General features: G+C 42.3%; 1 protein-coding gene across 1 annotated transcript in view; it reads right to left on the reverse strand.

Annotated features, from left to right (window-relative positions):
* Positions 1 to 572: 572 nt before the first annotated feature.
* Positions 573 to 23,792, reverse strand: part of MYRFL (myelin regulatory factor like) — a 119,462-nt gene continuing 96,242 nt past the window's right edge. Inside the window, exons 16-25 of the mRNA XM_068971449.1 lie at positions 19,145 to 19,230; positions 16,516 to 16,557; positions 16,383 to 16,435; positions 16,082 to 16,261; positions 7,410 to 7,469; positions 6,673 to 6,760; positions 4,345 to 4,419; positions 1,338 to 1,458; positions 944 to 1,018; positions 573 to 666 (exon numbers count right to left, since the gene is read on the reverse strand). Coding sequence (XP_068827550.1) covers positions 580 to 666; positions 944 to 1,018; positions 1,338 to 1,458; positions 4,345 to 4,419; positions 6,673 to 6,760; positions 7,410 to 7,469; positions 16,082 to 16,261; positions 16,383 to 16,435; positions 16,516 to 16,557; positions 19,145 to 19,230 — 867 coding nt within the window. The 3' untranslated portion in view covers positions 573 to 579. The remainder of the gene's footprint in view (positions 667 to 943; positions 1,019 to 1,337; positions 1,459 to 4,344; positions 4,420 to 6,672; positions 6,761 to 7,409; positions 7,470 to 16,081; positions 16,262 to 16,382; positions 16,436 to 16,515; positions 16,558 to 19,144; positions 19,231 to 23,792) is intronic.

The following is a 23,792-nucleotide window of genomic DNA, read 5'->3' on the forward strand; positions in this document are numbered from 1 at the left end:
ATTTTTTTAAAATCCAGTTTATTAGCAAGTTACAGTCTCTACACTAGCGTATGTAGTTCAAGTGCACGCACACACATATACACATAGTAATAGCCTGCCTAAATGTGAGCTCAGCATCAGATACCACCCACCCCTCCCCCAACACACACCAAACCACAGATTCTCAAGAGTCTGTGTTCAGTGGGTCCAAGCTGACATGGCTGAAATGGGTCTTTTGTTTTCCTCAAAAGCAATGAGATATATGAAGACAAAGTAAAGTCAAAGCTGCCCATTTTGACTTCACAGCTTCCTTAGGAACAGAAGCAGTATTTTCAAATCCAATGGTGCTGTTTACTCCAGGAAATGTTTTCCTCATAGTCACGGCAAAATCAAACACCACAGTATCTCAAATCCAGCAAACACTTTATTCTCCTCACTAATGTCTCAAAACCTTTGGTAGCCAAAGCCTGGAAAAAGCCCTTTGGCAATAAACGTGAATGTTTTACAAAGGGTAGAGAGAAGTTGCAAGAGGATAAAAGTTTCTGTTAACTGTATTGGAGTATTTTTCTTTGGTAGAGTCCCCAGACAAACTTGAATAAATTATACACAATGTCGATAGAAGTAAAAGAAGTAGTCTGTAAAGAATTTCCCAGCAAAATAAGGGTCCGTTGAACAGTCAGCTAAATCCTGTCAGAAGGGGAGTGGAGGGAGAGAATGATTAACGTAAGAATTAGTTGCAATTAAAATTATCTACTTATCTGTTTGGAAAAGGAAATGGCAACCCACTCCACTATTCTTCTCTGGGAAATCCCATGGACAGAGGAGCCAGGTGGGCTACAGTCCATGGGGTCTTAAGAGTTGACACAACTTAGTGGTTAAACCACCACCACCACCATTTACCTCTCTATTTATTTAATAGTCCATTTCTTTCTCACTGAAGAGAAAAAAAAAAAAGAGAGCTTACCGGTGCAGCTACCCGGAAATGGTACCCACTGTCGAAGAGTGGTGCTACAGGGAGGCTCCAAATGTGCTGATATCCCTAAATGATGAATGAAAGAGACATCCATCACATAACTACATTTTACTCTTCGCTGGAAAAAGCCCAGGCTGAAAAGCATTCCCTTGACTGCAGTAGGAGAGGTGTTTGTGGCAACAGTTTTTGATGGTGTTGCTGGAGAAGTCTGCAGCTTCCAAAGGATGCACAGAAGATGCTGAACCAAATCCTGTGACCAGAGTCAGCAAAGGGAAACACTGACATGTGACTCATGGCATCTCTTTCTTTGTGAGGATCAGAGGCTGTGCCACCATTATAGATGCACTTCTGGAATGCAGAATGCCGAGGAGCTGGAAATTGTTACCTGTGTCATCTCCTGGGAGACTTCCTGTTGACTTTCCATCCCTTTGGCCTCGATTTTACTATGGAAACACATATTTCCAAGGGTGAACTTGCACTGGAAGACTATCAGTGGCTCTGTTGTGCTTCAAGAGACAAAGGAAAGAAACGGCAAATGGAAAAGCAGTTATCAGCGCCCACAGGCTACACCTTGAGAAGAAGAGGGGCTTATGGGAACATAACTTTGAAATCCATTCAAACTTCCAAATAAGCCTGCTATTACACAAAACTCATGAATGCCAATATACTAGTTCACATCTCATTATAATAGAAAGAAACTCAATCTCAGATCACTATTGTTGACTAAATGCTGGTGTCCCCCACCCCCCAAATTCATATGTTTAAATCCTAACCTCCAATATGATGGTGTTAGGACGTAGAGCATTAAGGAAGTGACAGATCCTGACGGTGGAACCCTGATGAGTGGGGTTAGTGCCCTCATGAAAAGGACCCCAGAGAGCCCTCTCACCCCTTCTGCCATGTGAGGACATGGAAGACGGCTACTTATCAACCAGGAAGTGGGCTCTCATCCTATATCAAATCTGCCAGTGCCTTGATCTTGGACTTCCCAGGCTCCAGAACTATGAGAAACGAATGTCCGTGGTTTAAGCCACCCAGTATTGCATCGTAGACTGGAACTGACTAAAACTAAAACTGAGGTAACATATGACAGTCTGGAAAATCTAGTGTCCTGACTTAAGCCACTTCACATTAGAACTTCTTCTCTCCATAGATTTTAAAAATAATTTTGAGGTATGTCCCTTCTCTTTTCACTGGCAGCTGAATTTGCTTTCATCTGACATTTCCAGGATTTGAAATTCTGCAAACTTCTGGTCTGGATACGTCTCGTTTGAATCAGAGAGGCAGACAACACAGGTATGGGTGTGGGGAGAGCCCCATTAGGAATTATCAGTCCTTATCCCTGGTGGCTCAGAGGTTAAAGCATCTGCCTGCAATGTGGGAGACCTGGGTTCAATCCCTGGGTCAGGAAGATTCCCCTGGAGAAAGAAATGGCAACCCACTCCAGTATTCTTGCCTGGAGAATCCCATGGACGGAGGAGCCTGGTGGGCTACAGTCCACAGGGTCGCAAAGGGTCGGACACAACTGAGCAACTTCACTTTCACTTCACTTTCAAAGCTATCAGAGTGGAAGACCTGTCAGAAAGAATGGTTCTTCTCTAGAGGTTGGCCCGGGAATCATCATCAGGAGGTTGGCCTATCTCTGGGACAGCCTACAATCTGGGTTGAGTATATGTGTTACTTTTAGATCACCGCTGTTAGAAAAAAAATGATTCCTAAAGCCTGATTTATTGTGGGAGACCCAGTTTCAATCCCTGGGTGGAGAAGATCCCCTGGAGAAGGGAATGGCTACCCACTCCAGTATTCTTTCCTGGAGAATTCCATGGACACAAGTTATAGTCCATAAGGTTGCAAAGAGTTGATCATGACTGAGTGACTAACACCCACTTTTCAGTGGTTCAAGATGACCTTCTGCCACTCCAAGGGATATACCACTTCAGCTTACTTCCTTCCATTGAAGCTAGGGACAAATGAGGAAACGCTGTCCCAGGCAGCTCAGAGAGTGCTAGAGAATAGTACACTTAGCTTTTGCCCTGCCTGGTAATATGGTGGATTCTGAGTCATGAAATTTTAGCTGCTTGAAAAAAGACCATTTCAAGGCAAGCAGTTGGCTTGTGTTATTAGCTCACTGTAGAAGCAAAGTTGATGAAAGAAGGAGTATGAAGTCTGAGTGAAACAGAGGAAGAGGCCAGAGTGGAGTGGGAGGAATCGATGGAGGAAGAATAACAGAGCTGGGGAAGCAGAGGGAGAGAGGGGAGGACAGAGGAAAGGGAAAGAAAGGGAGAAAGGAAAGAGAGGGGAATGCGGAAGGGACAGAGGAGAAACTAACATCAAGAGACACAAACACCATCTTCACAGTGAGTACCTCACTTCATAATGTCTGTGGAAGTCTTCTAAAGTACCATGATTATTCAAAATAGCTGATAAAATAGATTCGAGTTTTGTGATTTTGGAGGAAAGGTAGTCATAACGTGAAGTGCCTGCTGTGTGCCAGGACGGGGCAATGTTTTACGGGTCTCACCTCACTGGGGAGGCAGGAAAGTGATGGTCGAATGGAAGGGCTGATTGGAAGCCCATCTCCACCACTTATTTGCTCTGACTTTCAGGACAAGCTTTTTGACCTCTCTAAACTAAGTGCTCCCATCTGAAAAATATAAACTAGAAAAAAACACCAACCTCAGAGGGTTGTTGTGAGGACTATATGACCCAGTAGTAAAGTGTAGAGTGTCTGGCATATAGTCTGTGCTCAGCAAATGGTAGTAATTAATTTTGCTATTATTATCACTGATTCTCACAGAGGTTCTCCATGTTATGGTATGATGTCAAATTCATCTTACAGATGAATAAACAGGAGTTCAGTGAGGATAAGTGGTTTTTCCAAGATTACAGAATTAATAAGTGATGGGGACAAAATCTGAACCCCGGTCTGCCCAGCTCCAAACTCTGACTCCATTTTTTAACTCCCCTGGGGGGGAAGTAGATGGTGTCTGCATCAGCATTGTTCCCAGAAGCTCACAGAAATGTGCAGCCACCCCGTCCAGGGAACATGCTGTTACTCTAGCTCCCACCCCAATTCAAAGGGACACAGCCAAGGGCAGTCGGCAGCCTGAGAACATCAAATCCAAGGTCAGGCTCACTTTGCAGCTGTGAGCATACAGCCCAGAGCCTTTCTATCCCTTGGAAGAAGCTTGGAAGGCCCCAGGCTTCATTTTGAAAATCCCTCCCTCAAAGTGGCCCACCTCTCAACCCAGTCATCGTTCTTTAACTGAAAACTTTCTACCTCCTAAATTATTAATAAAATTGTGAAGGAAACTCAGGCATGGTATTCAGATAATAAAAACATAATTATAATATATTAAAAACAGAATTATCTTTTACAGCTATGAACTTACTTGATTTCCAGAGAGAATTTGACATTGGTAGGTGTGTACTTATTAACAGGAATATGGTAATAGTAATTTCCAGACCTAATTAAGGGAAAAAATAAAATCACAAATCAAAATATGCAGGGAAGGATTCAGTCTTTTTTCAATTTTTGTATACTACATAAACTGTGAAACAGTCTATTATATGTGATAGATATAGAAAATCAAGTTTAACATGGCATAGTTTCATGTTTTTCAGAGATATACCTGTCAAATTTCAAAGTGATCTCTTTCAGATTCAAACTCTATCAAATATACCACAAACAGATTCATGGTTTCTTAGAATACACAGAAGAAATGATGGAAAGTCAAATCCTCAACCAAATGCACAAAACTAAACCAATAGGAAATGACTTCAACTTCCCTTAAGGAGACAGAGATTTCAGAATACAAATGAGGCAAAGGCCTCAAACTTAACAGTCCCTCTGGAAAGAACTGGAAATAATAACTACCAGCTTTGATACAGTAAATCACTCCCTTTTAGACAACATCAGCAGGAAATACCAGGTACTTTCAAAAATGGAATCAAGTAAAATTATTACAGTCCTAATTATCATTGAGTAATGGAGAAAACCACAGGCTAGAAATGCTTATACAGGGATTCCTCCTACCCTTGGGGAGGGATGGTTGGGAAAAAGGGGGAGTTCCTTTGATTCATATTGTAATGAAAACTCAAGCAAAAAGGCACATTGTATCTAATACAAGTTCTTATGACTTTCCTATCCCTTTAATTATATACAGAAATAAAACCAGATAAATGGGGGAAAGGGCCAGTCATTTTAAATTCTCTTTAATGAATATTAAACTGAGTTGTTAAAAATGAGAAAGCAAAACTAAAAGCAACAGATGTGAATTGGGACCAGGAGGACTTTGTCCTCCCAGAGGAAGCTTAGATAAATAGAAGTCGTTTCCTGCTATGTGCCTCCCAGTATCTGCGTGCTTCCCTGAAACCCAACTACTAGGTAGTAAATATGCTCATCTTACAGATGGGAAACAGGTACACAAGGAGAATGGACTTCTTGTCAGTTGGAATTTGAACCCAAATCATCTTACTATTCATCATCACATCATTCTACCAAACCAATTAATGTCTGTCTCTGACTTGTTCAGGCTCACTGAACCTCAAGTTCTTTAACTTCAAAATGGGGATAAGTAATACCAACCTTGTGTGATTTTGTGAAAATTCAATGAGATAATGAATGTAAAGGTCATAAACAAATAATAAAGTGTCATACAGGTTATTTTCAAAAATCAGGTCCAGGAAATTCCCCAGTGGTCCAGTGGTTAGGATGCCCGAACTCTCACTACATGGGTTCAATCCCTGATCGGGGAACTAAGATCCTACAAGCTGTGTGGCACAGCCAAAAATGAAAAAAATGTTTTTATAAAAGTCAGGACCATCAGCCTGAAGCCTAAGCTATATCAAGCTTAAAAAGAAATAAGGCTGAGAGGACTTCCCTGGTGGTCCAGTGGATAAGATCCACCTGCCAATGCAGGGGACATGTGTTCAACCACTGGTCCGGGAAGATTCCGTATGTGACAGAGCACCTGAGCCTGTGTGCCACAACCACTCAGCCCACATGCTGTAACTCCTGAAGACTAAGCACCTAGAGCCTGCGGTCTGCAAAATATGCAGCCTTGCCTGTAGGCTGAAATATGAGCAGGCTTAACTAAACCAGTGAATACTTATCAAATAAAGCCTCTCCATTCTTAATACCTTCAACTTGCATATTGTGTTTACTGAAGCTTCTGTGCTTGCCCTCTATGCTTCTAGATTCATCCTTATCCTGATGCATGTGATACACAAGAGATGAACGTTCCTGTGAACTTTTGCAATGCCTAGATTTTTTTCCTCTTAACTGAAAAGGTTAGGATATGCTCTGTTTTTTCAGCATTTAAAATAATGATATCCCTTGTTATTAAAATATATAAATGTCAGCTCACTCGTAACTCAGAGCCATCAGTAATAATGTCTTCCTTTTCTATAAAATTAACTAACAGCTCTGTGCCTATGGTATGTGGCCTCCGAGAGCTGCCCCCTAAGCTTTTTGCTCTGGACTTACCCATTAAACCAGGAGATTTTAATCTTTGGAGCCATGGCTTATTGACATTTGCTAATACCAACCCTTTTACGATTCCCTCGTCCACCATGTAACAAAGGTGTTTTCCACTTGAGGAGCCACGTAAGCACACATCGATTTTGCCATGTAACATCAGCTTTCATTCCAATCTCCTAAGCCCTGAGCCCTGAGTAAATTCCAGAAACAATGGGAGATAGTGGGGAGGCTTACACACCCGCACTGGAGGCTTCTACTGCAATACCGCCGATCTATTATTTGCTGGATTTCCATAATCTGAATAGAACTGATGGTTGTATCAATCCCTGAATTGAGAAGAAATAAAGAAAGTAAACTCTTCTGCAGAGGAAAAGAGCATTGTGCTCCCGTGCAGGCTCCAAATTACAGAATGTGAAATAAGAGTTTTCTAGATAAATAGATTCCATTTGCATTCAAATGAGATAAAAAGAGAAGAGGAGAAGGCTTTTGTTGCTGTTATGGTATATTTTAAGAAAACTGAAAAAATAAAATAAAACCCAAGCTCCAATAGATAGCCCTATAACATCCAAAAGAGAACCTGGATCATTGAAGTCCTACTAAGTTGAAATTTATTGAAAATGGACAGTGCAATGGGACATGCGATCTGGCCAATAAAGAAAGATATATGTTTTTAAGAAAACAGAAAACCAACTAAAAACTTAGCAGAAGAATAGGAAAGCAGGAAGTTCAAATAAATTATTAAAGATCAACCACAATGAAGGTCAACCACAAATGCCTAGCAGTATGCAACCATTTCCAGTGCTTCCTTAATAGTTAGGTTGGCATTGATTGCAAAACAATGTAATCCCCACAGGCGTTTGGGGCGGAGTGCAGCCTCCGTCCCTGTGCCTCTCTCCAGTATCGCTTTCGTAGCTTGTTCTTACTCGGCTTCGCCACACAAAGCCAAAGAAGAGGGTCACTTCAATCTGAACTTACAATCACTTCTCCAGTCAATGTTGGTTTGTGCCTCTGCTGCCAAGAATGATGCGCTTCTGCCTGTTGAAGAGGAAAGTGTCTGTCAGTCTTAAAGCTTGTTCAGGATGAGAAGAAACCCAGTGTGTGCCCTAGCTTGTCAGTCAGTCGAATCTTTCTCCACCCTTCTCTCTCTCACTTTTCAACCCATCACATCCCTTTGCCACTATTTGTTTGTTTGGTTTAATCGATGTGACTGTGCCAAGTCTTAGTTGCAGCATGTGGGATCTAGCTCCCTGACCAGGGATCAAACCTGGGCCCCATGCACCGGGAGCATGGAATCTTAACCTCTGGGCCACCAGGCAAGTGCTCCCTATGCCATTCTTACAGATCTGGTTTATTGTCGCTCTTCTCCAAAAAGCCACCTGTTTTGGAATGAATTAAAGTCCTCCAAATTTTCACACATGTAGCCCTAACCTCTGGTACCTCAGAAAGTGACTGTGTTTGGAGTTGGGCCTTTAAAGTAATAATTACATTTAAGTGAAGCTGTTAGGATGGACCTTCATTCAATTTGTGTGGCATTTTTATAAAGAGGAGATTAGGACATGCAAAGCCTTGTGTGTAAGGAGGAGAACATTTGCAAGGAGGCAGAGAGAAGGCACCCAACTGTGAGCTTCTGGAACACGGCCTCTTGTTCACTGTTATATTCCCACATTCGACAAGGCCACACTCAGCTGTGATGCTCAATACATATTTGTGGAAGGATAGAAGGGGGGACGTCAGCAAAGAGGGAGAAAGAGAGAAGAGAAAGCCAACTGTGTATCTTCTTTGACCCCAGGAGTGGGACTTCAAGGAATCAGACCTGGTAACCCTTGAATCTTGGACTTCTAGACTCCAGAACTGTGAGAAAATAACTTTCTGTTGTTTAAGCCACCTAGTCTATGGCATTTTATTTTGGCAGCTCCAGCCAACTAAGACACTATCCTGAATTAGATCACTGCAGCTCAGAGCTCCACCCTTTCCAGTGAAGGGTGTATTATTATTATGTTGTAGTGTGTATTATTACTGAATCCTCAAAGTGGTGACCAGTTAGTGATATCTTCTCTATCACTGTACCAATGGGCTATTATCTCTGTTTTGTTACTTAACTTTCATGTATTTTTGGCCTTTCTCAACACCTCCAGGGCTTCCCTGGTGGTCCAGCAGTTAAGACTCTCGCTTCCACTGCAGTGAGCATGGGTTTGATCCCTGGTCAGGGGAACTAAGATCCCATGTCCTGAGCGGGGCAGTCAAAAGAAAAGAAAAGAAAAAAAAAGAACTCCAGAATAGGGAACCTCTATTAGCATTCTTTGAATTATCTATAACTCCAAGCATAATGTAATCCACACAGAAAAAAAAGCAAGCTTAAGCTTCCCAGGTGGTGCTAATAGTAAAGAACCTGCCTGTCAATGCAGGAGACATAAGAGACACAGGTTTGATCCCTGGTTTGGGAAGATCCTCTGAAGGAGGGCATGGCAATTCACTCCAGTATCCTTGCCTGGAGAATCCCACAGACAGAAGAGCCTGTTGGGCTGCATTCCATAGGGTCTCACAGTCAGACATGGTTGAATGGACTCAGCACACACGCAAAGTAAAAACTGAGCTGAAGTCATCTGAGAAGAAGAATCAAATCACTGCTGTGGGGCCAGAGTTTACTGATGGGGAAGGAAGCCAGGGGAGTGGTTATGATCGTCAGAGCCAAAAAGACATTTTAAAAGCAACTTTGAAAAGGTAACCATTCAGATAATAGTTGTTAAGGCTGTGGGAAAAAAAGTGTATCTTTTTAAAGTGGATAGTGAAAGCCATCATTTAGTCAGTTGCTAAGCTAACCTCACAAAAGAATTTTAAAGTGTTTTCAATAATTTCTTTAAATTTGCAGATTTTTTCAAGTGAATGTCCTCTTTATTGCACTCCTTCATTTGCATTAAATAATATCTATGTTTTTCAGTATAATTTTGGGCAAAACACAAAGACATTAACCTTATTTAACAAGAGATATAAGTTAATACAACATGTTCTGCTTTCATGGGAATGAAAAAGAAACAAGATGTGAATGTATGGAATTTCAGGAGAGAAAGCAAAGCTACTGTGTATTCCTGAGTGTCTCTGCCTGTCCTGGTTAGTACTTCTTACATGAAGTGGAATGGCTGGTTTACTTATCCAGTCACCCAACTGTGAGCTTTTGGAACACTGCCTCTCATTCATTGTTGTATTCCCACATTCAACAATGCCAGTCTCATCTGCGGTGCTCAATACATATTTGCAGAAGGATAGGAGGGACGTCAAGAAAGAGGGAGGAAGAGAGAAGAGAAAGCCAACCATGTATCCTGTAGAGAAATGTTTTCTCTTCCGCACTCAAAGGAGAAACCCCTAGGGGCTGGGTGCAGAGGGATGCTGGGGGTAGATGAGGAAGCTGGACTTTTTCATCTCATTAGCAAGTGGGAGTGAGACAACTGGAAGGCAAGGCCAATTTGCTGAGAATCTTCCCCAGTGTGATACTTCTCTTTAAGAAGAAATGTACCTTAATATATACTGATTTTCTAGAAATTGAATATTTATTTCCCTTTACATATAAATATATGTGCTGTCTAAAAAGCCTCAAGATTACTTGGATTCCAGCTCTTCAAATAATAATTTTCAAGCACATGTTTCCTGCTATGAGTTTTGTTTATGATTACTTCCATAGAAGGCTAATTTACAAGGCAAATGAGGCATAAAGAGAAGGGGAAACCAGACTTATGTATCCTGTTTTTTTCCTTACCTTTTATTCTATTTTCCTGCTGAATTTGCAGGAAAACAGCTCATTTATAAAGTCTGGCAGCCGAACTACAGAGTTGCCTTATTTTATACAGAAGCGTGTTTCCACATTCCTGGAGACATAGAACCCTAGGATAGGATTTAGCTTCTGAAGGGATAAGGTATTTTTTAATGGTAATAAAAGGGTGAAGTTGAGCTTGCAGCTTAGAATTATGAAAATGGCTTTTCAAAAGCAAGATTGGAACGAAGAAATGTTGTCTCCTATAAAACACCTCTACTTTGTCACTTTTCTGAGGCAAAACTGTTCAATTCTGAAAGACTGGCTATTGGAAAACTATAAATTCTCCTGTAGTCATACAGGAGTAGCTCTCGTTTTATAAGAGCCTTCTAGCAATATTCCCTATAAACTTAATATACATTCCCAATGGTTTTCATCATAGAGTTGGAGAGGTATTTCACAATCAGCAGATGAGATCTCCCCATAAGCTAAATTAGAAACTTCTGGAGAAGGAAGATTTAAGATGGTGTCCAACCAAAGCATATCCTGTTGTGGTAGAATATGTATATTGCATTACTTGTAAAACCGTACTGATGGCTGAGTCCCAGTACAGCATCTTGGATACCTTTCTCTTCCCTGATTGAAATAGACTCAGGCCAAGAAAAAGTCAATAAGCCCAACCAATCCATGACTGAGTCCTTTAACACAGGGAAACATTTTCTTTCAACCACTGGCTCGTCTCAGATCTGGTCTCCTAATCAAAGTAAGCATGACTTACAGATGTTTCTTGCTGTGTGAGATTTTTTAAAACTTTACCAAATCTCCCAAAACCTATATAATTCTGTTGGTGCTTTTTCCCATAGGCGCTTAACTAACTTTTCCATGTCTAATGCTGTTGCCTATTTAAATCTTCATTAGTTCCATAGATTAAAGTCTACTCCATCATACTCAGTTCCTCAGAATATAAGTTGAATATTTTGAAGTACCTGCTTTCCACTTGTTAGTTTTACTCAAACCTTTTATTAAGTATGGGAAGAGGGGGTATAACCTTTCTGAGACACTTTAAGCAATCAACTCAGGCCCAAAGGAAGAAAAATGGCTTGAGCTCAACATGTCATAAAAATGTCAATTTCCTTTTGTTTATTTTACTAGTATTCTTACTCTTCAGAAAGGAGGCTCATAAGTGTCTTATGGGGCTTGGTAAACTATGAGATATTACTCCACATCCTACTGAAGGTTATTCTACATTTTTTTTAATTGAAAAATGTATTTGTAAATTTGTAGTTGGTCTAAATGCCCCAGAAACACCTGGTTGAAACAAATATTTGCCTGACTTTCTTCGCTGTTGGATTTAGAAACATGGTGCCCTGGACAGAGTGGGGAGATGGAACATCAGCAGGGGGGGAAATACCTTTCTTCAGACCCCCAAAAATATCCTGAAGTGGGAACAACATCTCAATGGCTATAGGCACACAATGGGATACTACTACTACTACTAAGTCACTTCAGTCATGCCTGACTCTGTGCGACCCCATAGACGGCAGCCCACCAGGCTCTGCTGTCCCTGGGATTCTCAAGGCAAGAACACTGGAGTGGGTTGCCATTTCCTTCTCCAATGCATGAAAGTGAAAATTGAAGTCGCTCAGTCGTGTCTGACTCTTCAGGACCCCATGGACTGCAGCCCACCAGGCTCCTCCGTCCATGGGATTTTCCAGGCAAGAGTACTGGAGTGGGTAGCCATGGGATACTACTCAGCCATAATAAGAATAAAATAGTGCCCTCTGCGGCAACATGGATGGACCTAGAGAGGATCATACTAAGTGAAGTAAGCCAGAAAGAGAAAGACAAATACCGTGTGATACCACTTAAATGTGGAATCTAGAAAGATGACACAAATGAACTTACTCACGAGACAGACTCGTAGACATAGAAACAAACTTACAGTTACCAAAGGGGAAAAGGGAGGAAAGGGGAGAAGAGATAAATTCGGAGACTGGGGTGAAAATACACACATTACTACATATAAAACAGATAACCAACAAGGATCTACTATACAGCACAGAAAGCTATACTCAGTATCTTATAACAACATATAGTGGAAAATAATCTGGAAATTATATATATATATTATATATATATTTCATATATATGTATGTAACTCAATCATTTTGCTGTACACCTGAAACTAACACAATCTCGTGAATCAACTGCAGTGGTAGTAGTGTTAGTCGCTCGGTCGTGTCCAACTCTTTGCGACCCCATGGACTGTAGCCCACCAGATTTCTCTGTCCAAGGGATTCTCCAGGCAAGAATACTGGAGTGGGTTGCCATTCCCTTCTCCAGAGGATATTCCCGACCCAGGGATCAAACCCAGGTCTCCTGTGTTTCTGGCATTGCAGGTAGATTCTTTACCATCTGAGCCACTAGGGAAGACCTAATTAGCTGTATTTTCCTAATTTTTTTTTTAATGGCTCTAGGCAAAGGGGAGGAGGCATAGGGAGCTGAAATTGCTTTCTAGAACCACAGAATAGACACTTTCTGCATCTTCTGGAGTTGATCTCAGGTAGATGCACACACAAGCCCAAATAAACAAAGGCTGAATGGTGGAGATGGGCACCTAGATTTCGATTTCAACTTTACTCGTGATTCACAGCAGAATCTTAAGAAAAGTGCTAAGCTTCTGTTACATCAGCAGTAAAATGGATAAGCTGGTACAAATCAGAGATCCTCCTGACCTGGGGACTTTGGAACCCCAGGTGACTGCATAAAGGGGTCTGTGGTGTTAGTTGTGAACTTAAAAAGCAACATCTCTCCCATAGATATATACCATTTTTCAAATGTTGCTGTTAGATTAACAAAAACAATTCATTTGAAAGCTTAACTGAACTTACATTCTCCCTCTATATATTAATACTTTTTCAGTCAAATAATTGTAAAAGCATAATGGATTCATAATCTCAGGGTTAAAAAATCAAGGCACCACAGGAGTAGCTGCTCTGTGACCTTCTATAACTCTAAATCCCCCAGAGTTTTCAAGTTTCCTGAAGGTGATAGTAAACAGAACATTTCAATCCTTTCCATTTTTTTTCTCAAGTGGAAAGAGAGAAGAGGAAACAGTTGCCCAGGGTGTCAGAGAACTTGATAAAGCAGAACTTCAACTCCATTGTTAGCCAGAGAAGTTGACTGCTCTGTCTAGGAGGACACAGCCAGACGCTTGGGGCAGATCTTCTCTCTCCAGGAGCCTCTCCATTGTTTCTCGTCATTATGGAAATATAAGGTGAGCAGATATTCATTGTGCCAGAGCAGAGAGCAGTAAATCTTCATCTGATTTGATAAGGTCTGTTCTTCCCAATCTCCCCTTGATGGGAAGAGATGGTGGCTATAGGAGTGAATTTGCACAAAAGACAAAAAAACTTTTTGGAAGTGAAGACCAGGCCAGTATCCAACCTCTTCCTGTTCAGGATCCATGATTATCTACCTCACATGAGTGAGATGGTCTCATCTGAGCACTGCTCTCAGAAAAGGACACCAAGTGTCCCCAAGATGGACTCCCACAGTAAGGGAAAATTGACCAGCCACAAGGTTCCATGTGCTCTAAACAAGAGATGAAGGTTCTGGGGGATTTTTGTGACAATAATGGATTTTTCCATTTTTAAAACCATCGAGGATGTGATGACTGAAATTAATTTCTTTCTTTAAAACGAACTTTTATCTTCATTGTATAGTGATGCATCTGTTTCCAAGTTCAATCAAAAATTGCTTTCATGAGAGAATCAGTGTAAACATTGCTTCCTGTAGCTTTGAGGAAAACTCTCTGTGCCTTAGCTCCCTTACTGGGGGAAAAAAGCCTATAAAAGCTGCCTATCTTTCAAGCTTTCAAGAACTAAACAACTTAGTCACGTAGACTACTTATGACGGTGCCTGGCCTACAGTAGTAATACCTCATAATATGGTGTTACTGATGATGGTGATAACAATGGTTTGTAGAGGCTATTTATTCAAGCTTCAAATATAAAATAATAGAGGAAATTACATGGCTGCCCCCAAACTTCAACTGTTGACCATAATAATGTCATTCATAATTTGGACTATTCAAGAATATTCTGGTTCATCTTCTCCCAGGCATGTGTAGGTCTGCACTTCACCAACTGCTTTTAAATTAGACATAACCAATGTCACTTGCTTTGGCAAATAACATGTAAGCAGAAGTGACTTAGTGGAAGCCCCGACAGCCAGTGCACAATTTGCCCTGTTCTTTTGCCACCTCTGTAGAGATTCTGGAAATATGTACTGAGAAGGAGCTTCATCAGCTGAGTCCCGAATAGCACGATGTACACGATCCCTCTTTTGATCCACATTTGATATATAGAGTCAAATAAATTTTTGTCACATTAAGCATTGTGATTTGGGAGTTGTTACCACAGTATTCTAATTGATAAGTCACACTGATATGTATGTATTGTTATTATTAGCATAATCACCATTGTTATATTGGGCTTCCCTGGTGGTCCAGTCAGTAAAGAATCCCCACAATGCAGGAGACTTGGGTCAATCCCTGGGTCAGGAAAATCCCCCTGGAGAAGGGAATGGCTACCCACTCTGGTATTCTAGCCTGGAGAATCCCATGGACAGAGGAGTCTGGTGGGCTACAGTCCATGGGGTTGCAAAAGGTCAGACATGACTGAGTGATGCACGCATTACTATTTTAGACACTTGCTAATATGTGTGTATACAGAAGGAATTTCTGAAAAAAAAAATAACTTACTATACATTTAGATGTGCAGTATTTGATCTTTCAGAGATAATTTTGTCCTTAATCAAGTTTCCATATTTTTTTTTTGCCCTTGTGGTATGTAGAATCTTAGTTCCCAGATTATGGACTGGACCTGTGCCCCCTGCAGTGGAAGCATGGAGTCATAACTACTGGACTGCCAGGGAATTCTCAGGTTTTTTAACATGAACATTCTGATACTAAAAGAATACCAGTATGTAGGGGTGTGTGTGTGTGTGTGTGTGAGTGTGTGTGTGTTTGTCTATGTCCCAAGAAGATAACCTGAAAGTGAAAGCTTTTTTTCATGGACTTAAAGCTTACCCTGAACTCATTAGAATCTTCAAAGCCATTTACATCCTGTCACACTTGGTTTGGATAGAGAGCCCAGATGCTATATCACTTTTTAAGCTCTACCCATCTGTACATGATGACTTCACTTGTGCTACCATTACTATCTTGTTTGGCAAAGAACAAATGAGACCCTTTCACATGAATCCACCAACACTTCAATATTTTGGGAATTCAATATTTTAAATGTAATCATTTGACGTGAAAGAAAGCTGAGCGATGAAAAATTGATGCTTCTGAACTGTGGCGTTGGAGAAGACTCTTGAGAGTCCCTTGGACTGCAAGGAGATCCAACCAGTCCATCCTAAAGGAAATCAGTCCTGAATAGTCATTGGAAGGACTGATGCTGAAGCTGAAACTCCAATACTTTGGGTACATGATTCAAAGAACTGACTCCTTGGAAAAGACCCTGATGCTGGGAAAGACTGAAGGCAGGAGGAGAAGGGGAAGACAGCGGGTGAGATGGTTGGATGACATCACGGACTCAATGGACATGAGTTTGAGTAAACTCCGGGAGTTGGTGATGGACAGGGAGGCCTGCAGGACAGGACGTACTGCAGTCAATGGGGTCACAAAGAGTCGGACACAACCAAGCAACTGAACTGAACTAAACTGAAATGATTGCAAGTTTGTGCATTTGTGTTTTTAAAGATCTTGCCACCCCTAACGGAGGAGTGGAACCATTATCTAGACTCATTAACAGTCTAACCAAGTAAACATTGGGAAGGGGAAAGAACCCCTCAGATTCAAAGCACTAGTCGTTACCCTTTGATTGTTCTTTACCTGCCCGTGGCCCCTGGTGCAGCTCCTGCTCCTCCGACCGTCTTTGCATGGGGCTTGAGAGGCCGCTTCTTGTTCTCCAGATGGGGCAGCAGTAAGTCTGCTGACATGGCAGGATCTCACAGAAAGTGATCTCAGGTACTTGGAAGGAGGGCAGTGTAGTTGCCAGGGTTGTATTAGGTGCTGCAAAGCATCAGGCAGAGGGGAGGGAAGTGGAAAGGTTAACCTGAAAGGCTGGTTCTCCTGTTGACGATTCACATGAAACCCAGGCTGGGTTTGAAGGTGACCGATGCGGAGATCTTACCTGAGGGGGAAGCTGTGGAGGGCAGAGCTGGCTCCTGAGAGCTTGTGAGGGTGCTGGAGGAAGAGAACAAAACAGTTAACAAAAGAGGCCTTCAAGAGTCCTCCCCAAAGGAAAACAAGCCGGGAACTCTTACCCGGAAGGGGCGCTTGGGGTACATCGGTCTTGATCTTTTAAGCTGAGTATGTAAAGGGAGATTATCGTCAAGCCACTGTTTAAAAAATGACAAAGGAAAGCGTTACGTGGCTGATTTGATTCCAGGTAAATCTCACAGAACCAGCTGCCAGAGATGTCCCCTCCCAGACCACATAGATGGGCGAGCTGGGGGCGGGCGGCCATGGAAACCAGCACAGTTCTGCTTCTTTGCCCTGGTAAGAACAATCTCCCAGTCTTCCTGGAGCTCAGAGGCTCCTGGGGTAGATGGAGCTGACGCATTTTTCCACAAGCAGCCCCCTGACGCTGGCAAGCTGTCTCAGAAGTGTCCGTCACTAGTGGAAGATTACAAGAGGAAGTGTGTCAAGCACTGGAGGAAGCCCTCTGCTCCTTGCAGGACAAAGTCAGAGTAGAGTTCACATCCCCCAGTGGAGGCGGCTGCGTGGTGGTGCAGGGAGATGAAAGGCCACACAGATTTAGCCAGCGGTAGGTGCCAATCCTTTTGGCCGCTTCTGACATCTTCCTGCAGCCTGTCTTTTGAGAGCACAGTGCATCAAATTGGACAGAGGAAGGAAAAGCAGTGCCATAAAGTATCCATTTCCACTTTACGTGACTTCAAAATAATGAGTGTATCGTTCCCCACAAAGATCGGAACTTATACATCCAAGTGGAGGCTTTCCTCAAAGATCCTGAGCTTTGGGAAGCTATTCCTAATACCACTCACACATCCTAACACTCAGCATCCTCCTCTCTGGGAGAGGGGGGGCAGTGACTGTAGAACTCTGCCATCCTACTGTGTGTGGACAGAAGGGGACCTCACTTGACCTCCTGCCAGCTTGATGTCACATCTGGTTCCCTAGACTCATCTCCTCATTATTTTGTTCCCCAACAAAGATAGTGGGTTTACCATCATTAAATACCTACAAAGAAATGTACCCCCCATTTTAATTCAGCTCACAGAGAAAGAATTCCCAGAGTTTTCTCAGAAGCAGCTGGTTACTACCCAGCGGGCACAGGGCTGCTTGGTAAAAGCCATGCTGAGCCCCAAAGATGCCCTCAGACAGAATCTGTTGTGTTGCCGTGGCAACTACTTGCTGTGGTCCAGTCTCCCTGACTTTGTTCTCCCACATTCCCCATTCTCTATCTCCCTACTATTAATCCTTAAATATGTTTTCTGATCCATCTGCCATCTGCGTCAATGCATGGCCCAGGCAGCTTCTAGGATCATACACCAAAATAGACATCTGCTTCTTTCTTTAGGGTTTTGACCCCTCTCGGATACACCACAGGCTGGAAACAAGCCTAACACCACCTATTTCTGGTCCTGGAGGTCAACAACATTGGAATTCATAAGATCTGAGGGGCACATTTAAAAAGCAGTCTCTTCATGTCAAAATTAGACTTCCTATACGCTTTGCATTTGGCTTTCATGGGAACCTGTGTCTCTAGAGAATGTTACGCATGTCTGTGAAAGGTCAAGGTGCTCACTCTGTCCTGAACTGAAAATCCTAGCAGAAGACAAGTTCATTTAGGAGAGAGAAAAAAGTACACCAGCTTCTATAGAAATTCTATGTAGTGGTGTGAAATATTTGGGGATGCTTCCCACAGTGGGCAGTAGCAGGGGAAAAGTTAAAATGCTGAGGGGAGAGAAGGGTACAGAGAGACCAACAATGTCTCCTATAACTAAGAAGTTGCCTTAGTTCAAGGAACCGGAAGCATCTTTGGGCCCATTGCTTACTTAGCCTCTGAGGATAATTGTCTCATCTGGGACATGGCCCAGGAGCTAGTCCTTTTCCACACTAACACAGCATTTTGGAGGGATAGATAAATACCCATTTTACCCTGTGAATGGTCAGACAGGAAACCAGAAGGCAGGGAAGACACAGGCAAGATGACCAGGGCTCAAAGGCTGAGGAGCCACCGTAGCGGCAGCATAGGCCTGAAGACCAGAGGCCTGAGAAACACCTCTCATCCCACAGAAGCACGACTCCTCCTGTGGAGGAGGGATGGCAGGCCAAGGGCATCCAGCACTTGCCTAGCAAGTACCTTGTCCTTTCTGTATTTGTTTGCTTTAACTGCTTAGCACGTTTGGCTAGAATTTCATCATATTGCATATCTTGGGATAATCTCATGGTCTCTCTTGGCACAAAATCCAGAAGAATCCTAACAAATGCAAGTATCCAGGGGAGAGTGGATTGTACCTGATTGTTTACTCACTCTTTTCCTCCAAGTAGATGGGAAAGGAGAGCAAAGATTTTGCAACAGTTATTTGCAGGGCAAGACTAAACAACGTACACACACTTATGCACACACATACGTGCATACACACAAACATGAAAGCCACAATGAGCTAGTAAAAAATAGTCAGTTGATTATAAAAAAAAGATCATTTCATATTTAAGAGCAGAAAGCCTGTGCTTTTTTTTTTCCTTCAACAAATGAGTTTACAAAGGACTCCCTCATCTCTAAGTGAAATCAAAGACCAACACCTGGTTTAAAGGGCTTCTCAGTCTTCAAAGTAAATAGAAAGTCAGTCCCCAGTTCATGTGTGAGAAAGGAAGATGGAAAGAGAAAAAGAGCTTGACGTAGAATAACACTGATGTTTTTCTTACCAAAATGCCATCACAGCAACGAGGGTTATAACCAAGCTCTGGAAAACCCAGTTAGGACATGACTGTTTTTTTCCTGAAAAAGAAACCTATAAAAAATTCAGCAATGAGAAATGACAAGTCAGTGACACCAACTTTGAGAAGGATGTCTGAAGATTCACTCCCCAGGGGATCTTTACTGCTGCCTTCAGCCTATCTCTCCCTCCTCCGCTCTGAAAACGAAGTTCTTTCAAAGCCAAGTCTTTCCCTTTCCTTGGCACTCCAGGCCACGCTCTCTTTTCCCTGCAGGACAATTGTCTGTGCCATTATTTAGCACTTATTCTTGAAGTTTTATGAGAAAAGAGGACCTGCAAGACAAGATACTGTCAGAACACAGAGGTCCGTTTCTTTTAATAAGATACTTTCGAAAAACAAAATGCTTTCAAGACATGATAGAATAAATCCCAATGGAAGAATTTCAGGCAGCATGACAAATTGCAGAAAAGGTTTTTGTGGCATGAAATACTATTAATTACTCCTTAAATCATATATATTAGTATCCAATTCTGCCACCTATTTTTGAGAACAGTTCTGGGCCTATGTCTTATTTATTCTTATATCCCTTCAGCAAATATACATTAAGTACTATGATGAGTAACACTATAGGGGGAAATGAAAATAAGTAAATTATACTTTCTAGGAAATGAATGAGGTAAACCTTTAGCACTGGTACATATTGGCATTAAAAACTTGTACATGAGGAATGAGCCAGAACTAGGATAGACAGCTGTGCAGTTGGTGAGGAATCTGACTAGAGACAGGAGAGGTTTTCTGCCCAGTTAAATACAAGCTCTTTAAATACAAGTTTTCCTACTAACGCAGTAGAAAGTGTTATGTTTGCTTCCTCCTGGGGGTCCAGGGTAAGAAGGGAATTGAAGGATGGCGGTAGACAAGAAAAAGCTTAAATTGGTCTTTGAATTTCTTGGGCAGATTATCTGCATAGAGAAACTGTTCTTCAGTGTAATATTGTGGATGGGATTATCTATACCCTTTTTAACAATTACCCAAATCTTGAGGGCTATTATATATATAATATACTATATTATATATGTTATTATATATATATTATAACTGACTCATTCGTAGGTGCAATAAGAAGCCTCTTTGAATACCAATAGGCTTCTCTGGTGGCTCAGCTGATAAATAATCTGCCTGTAATGTGGGAGACTTGGGTTCAATCCCTGCGTTGGGACAATCCCCTGGAGAAGGGGAAGGCTATCCACTCCAGTAGTCTGGCCTGGAGAATTTCACAAAGAGTCTGACAAGACTAAGTGGCTTTCACTTTCACGGAATACCAGTAGCTCAGTTGCTAAAGAATCCACTTGCAATGCAGGACACCCAGGTTCAATCCCTGGGTGGGGAAGATTCCCCTGTAGAAGGAAATGGCAACCCATTCCAGTATTCTTGCCTGAAAAGTCCCATGGACAGATTAGCCTGTTGAGCTACAGTCCATGGGGTCACAAAGAGTCAGACACAACTTAGCAACTAAACCACCATTGAATACCAAGAAGTAGATGGTTTACACCATTCCTACATCTCACTGGAACAGTTCTGAGGATGCTCTGCTAGTGCTCTGCACACAGAAGGAACTCAGCGGAATTTACTGAATTGATTAGAATTAAATAGTGTTAATTTCAGGATAGCAGCTTCCCTCCCAGCCTACTCCCTAAAGGTGTCAGACTGTTTTAAATCTCTGTGGTTTTGTTCCAAATCCTTTGACCTAATATAGGAAAATCACCCAAGACCTGGAGTCAGACTTGGAGTCAAGCCCTGAACAAGCCATCGAAGTGTCATTGGTCCTCATTTCTCCATCAGTGAAAAAGGAAGGATGAAGTCATACCTGCCAACTTTACAGAGTTATTGGGTGGATCTAATTAACAGCGTTCTCAATTCAAGTTTGCATGAAGATTACTATGGAGTTTGTCAAAAATCTAAATGCCCTGAAACATTCTGATTCAATAGGTTTCCATTCAGACTGAGGTGGGGGCTGGGAATCTATAAGAAGCAGGATAATGAAGTGTCTGCATCATTTCCTTCCCTTTCGCCCTCCTTCTCCATGTCCTCAGTGAATTTTTACTTGAACTCTGAGGTTTTTCCAATTTCACCCAAGTCAACAGCACACACTGGTATTTTACCAAGCTCCCTGGAAGACTCTGATATATGCCAAAGTATGAGAATCACTGAAAGAGTGGGTTTGAAAATACTAATGGTGAACACTTTTATGGCACTTAACGTGCCACACCCTCTTCTGGGTGCTTTATGTATACTAATTTATTGAACCTCACAATAATTCTCAACAACCCTATAAGGCAAGTACTGTTCTCATCCCTGTTTTAGAGATGGGGAAAAATGAGGCTCAGGGAGCTAAGTTCTTCACTCAAGATCACACAGCTAATAAGTTACCAAACCAGGCTTTGACCCAAAAAACACTTGGCTTCAGAATCTGTGGGGCTTCCCTGGTGGCTCAGACAGGAAGAATCTTTCTGCAATGCAGGAGACTCAGGTTCGATCTCTAGGTTGAGAAGATCCCCTGGAGGAGGGAATGGCAACTCACTCCAGTTTTCTTGCCTGGAAATTCCATGGACTGAGGAGCCTGCTGGGCTACAGTCAATGGGGTCTCAGAGTCAGACACAACTGAGCAACTAACACGTTCAGAATATGCGCTGTTATTCTCAATGCCGTGCTGCCTCCCTTTTCCTGTCTGTAAAGAAAGGAGACACTGCACAACCTATTGTTATTATTCAAAAGGTCTTCACGGCTACCAAATGAGCTCCTTAACTGCTGATCCAGAAACTGAGACTAACTCATTTTCAGCCTTAACCTCTCTCCTCCCTAACAAACTCCCACCTAGTCCATGAAGCCAGCACCGGCTCCCAGGCCTTGGCTTGTGCCATTCCATCCTGCTCTGGCAGCTCCTGTCACTTTCCAGCCGAAGCTTTGCCCCCTTGAAGGCCCAGCTCCCATGCTGCTCCCACAGTGCTCTGAGCTTCTACATTATTTATCACTTCCAGGTACAGCTGGTCTTTTTATTCTCTTCTGATTTTGCCTGGCTACTTTAAACTTCTTTTCTCTTTTCTTTAAGATTTTTTTTAAAAATGTAGACCCTTTTAAAATCTTCACTGAATTTGTTACAATATTGCTTCTGTTTTCTGTTTGGGGTTTTTTGGCCCCAAGGCATGTGGGATCTTACCTCCCCAACCCCCTGGGTGGGGGAGACCTGCACTCCCTGCAATGAAAGGCAAAGTCTTAACCACTGGACTACCAAGGAAGTCCCTAGCTTAAAAGTCCTTAGAAGAGGCAACATCTTACTCACCTTTGCCTCCACAGGCATAAGACAGTAACTATAAGAGGTCTTTAAATTGAATGGATGCTCTTCAATGTCTATACAAGTCCTGGACTCTGTGTTCACACCCCAACACCCCTGGCACCCATGCACCCAAGACATTAAATCTCTTAATGTTTTAAATTTAGATTGTTAGCCTACAGTGAATATTTTCAGACTGGGTCTCCATTCATGCATTGATTTAACGAATAGTTCTTGAGTACACCCTATGTGCCAGTCCCTGGGGACAGAGAGTGAGGAAGGCAGACACAGAGTCTGTTCTCATGGACCATATATTGTAGTTAATATCCTGACAAAACTGTGAAGGAAAGAGATCCCTTAGGTGCAAGATGGTTGCCACAAAGGTCACACAGGAACCAAATGCATGTGCGCTTGCTAAGTTGCCTCAGTTGTATCTAACACTTTTTCAACCCCATGGACTGTAGCCCACCAGACTCCTCTGCCCATGGGATTGTCCAGGCAAGAATACTGGAGTGGGTTGCCATACCCTCCTCCAGGGGATCTTCCTGACCCAGGGATCCAACCTGAGTCTCCTGCAGCTACTGCATTACAGGTGGATTCTTTACTGTTGAGCCACCAGGGAAGCCCACAGGAACCAAACAGTACCTTCCAATCAGGGCCTCCATTGATGTAGATACAGTTTCTTCTTTTCCCTTGCAAACTGGTTAGTACAAAGAGCACCTTCCCTACACAATATTGTTACTATTTTGTGTTTATTGAGTAACCTGCTATGTGCTGGGCATTGTGCTGAGGACTTTAGATCGTTTAATCCTAGCAGTTATTTTTGTAAGGTAGCCACTATTATTATCTGTTCAGTTCAGTTCAGCTCAGTTCAGTTGCTCAGTCGTGTCTGACTCTTTGAAACCTCATGGACTGCAGCACGCCAGGCTTCCCTGTCCATCAGCAACTCCCAGAGCTTACTCAAACTCATGTCCATTGAGTCGGTGATGCCATCCAACCATCTCATCCTCTGTCATCCCCTTCTCCTCTTTCCTTCAATCTTTCCCAAGATCAGGGTCTTTTCAAATGAGTCAGTTCTTCACATCAGGTGGCCAAAGTACTGGAGTTTCAGCTTCAGCATCAGTCCTTCCAATGAATATTCAGGACTGATTTCCTTTAGGATAGACTGGTTGGATCTCCTTGCAGTCCAAGGGACTCTCAAGAGTCTTCTCCAACACCACAGTTCAAAAGCATCAGTTCTTCGGTGCTCAGCTTTCTTTATAGTCCAACTCTCACATCCATACATGACTACTGGAAAAACCATAGCTT

This window comes from Capricornis sumatraensis, chromosome 4, assembly GCF_032405125.1.
Source record: "Capricornis sumatraensis isolate serow.1 chromosome 4, serow.2, whole genome shotgun sequence".
NCBI classification, from domain to species: Eukaryota; Metazoa; Chordata; class Mammalia; order Artiodactyla; family Bovidae; genus Capricornis; species Capricornis sumatraensis.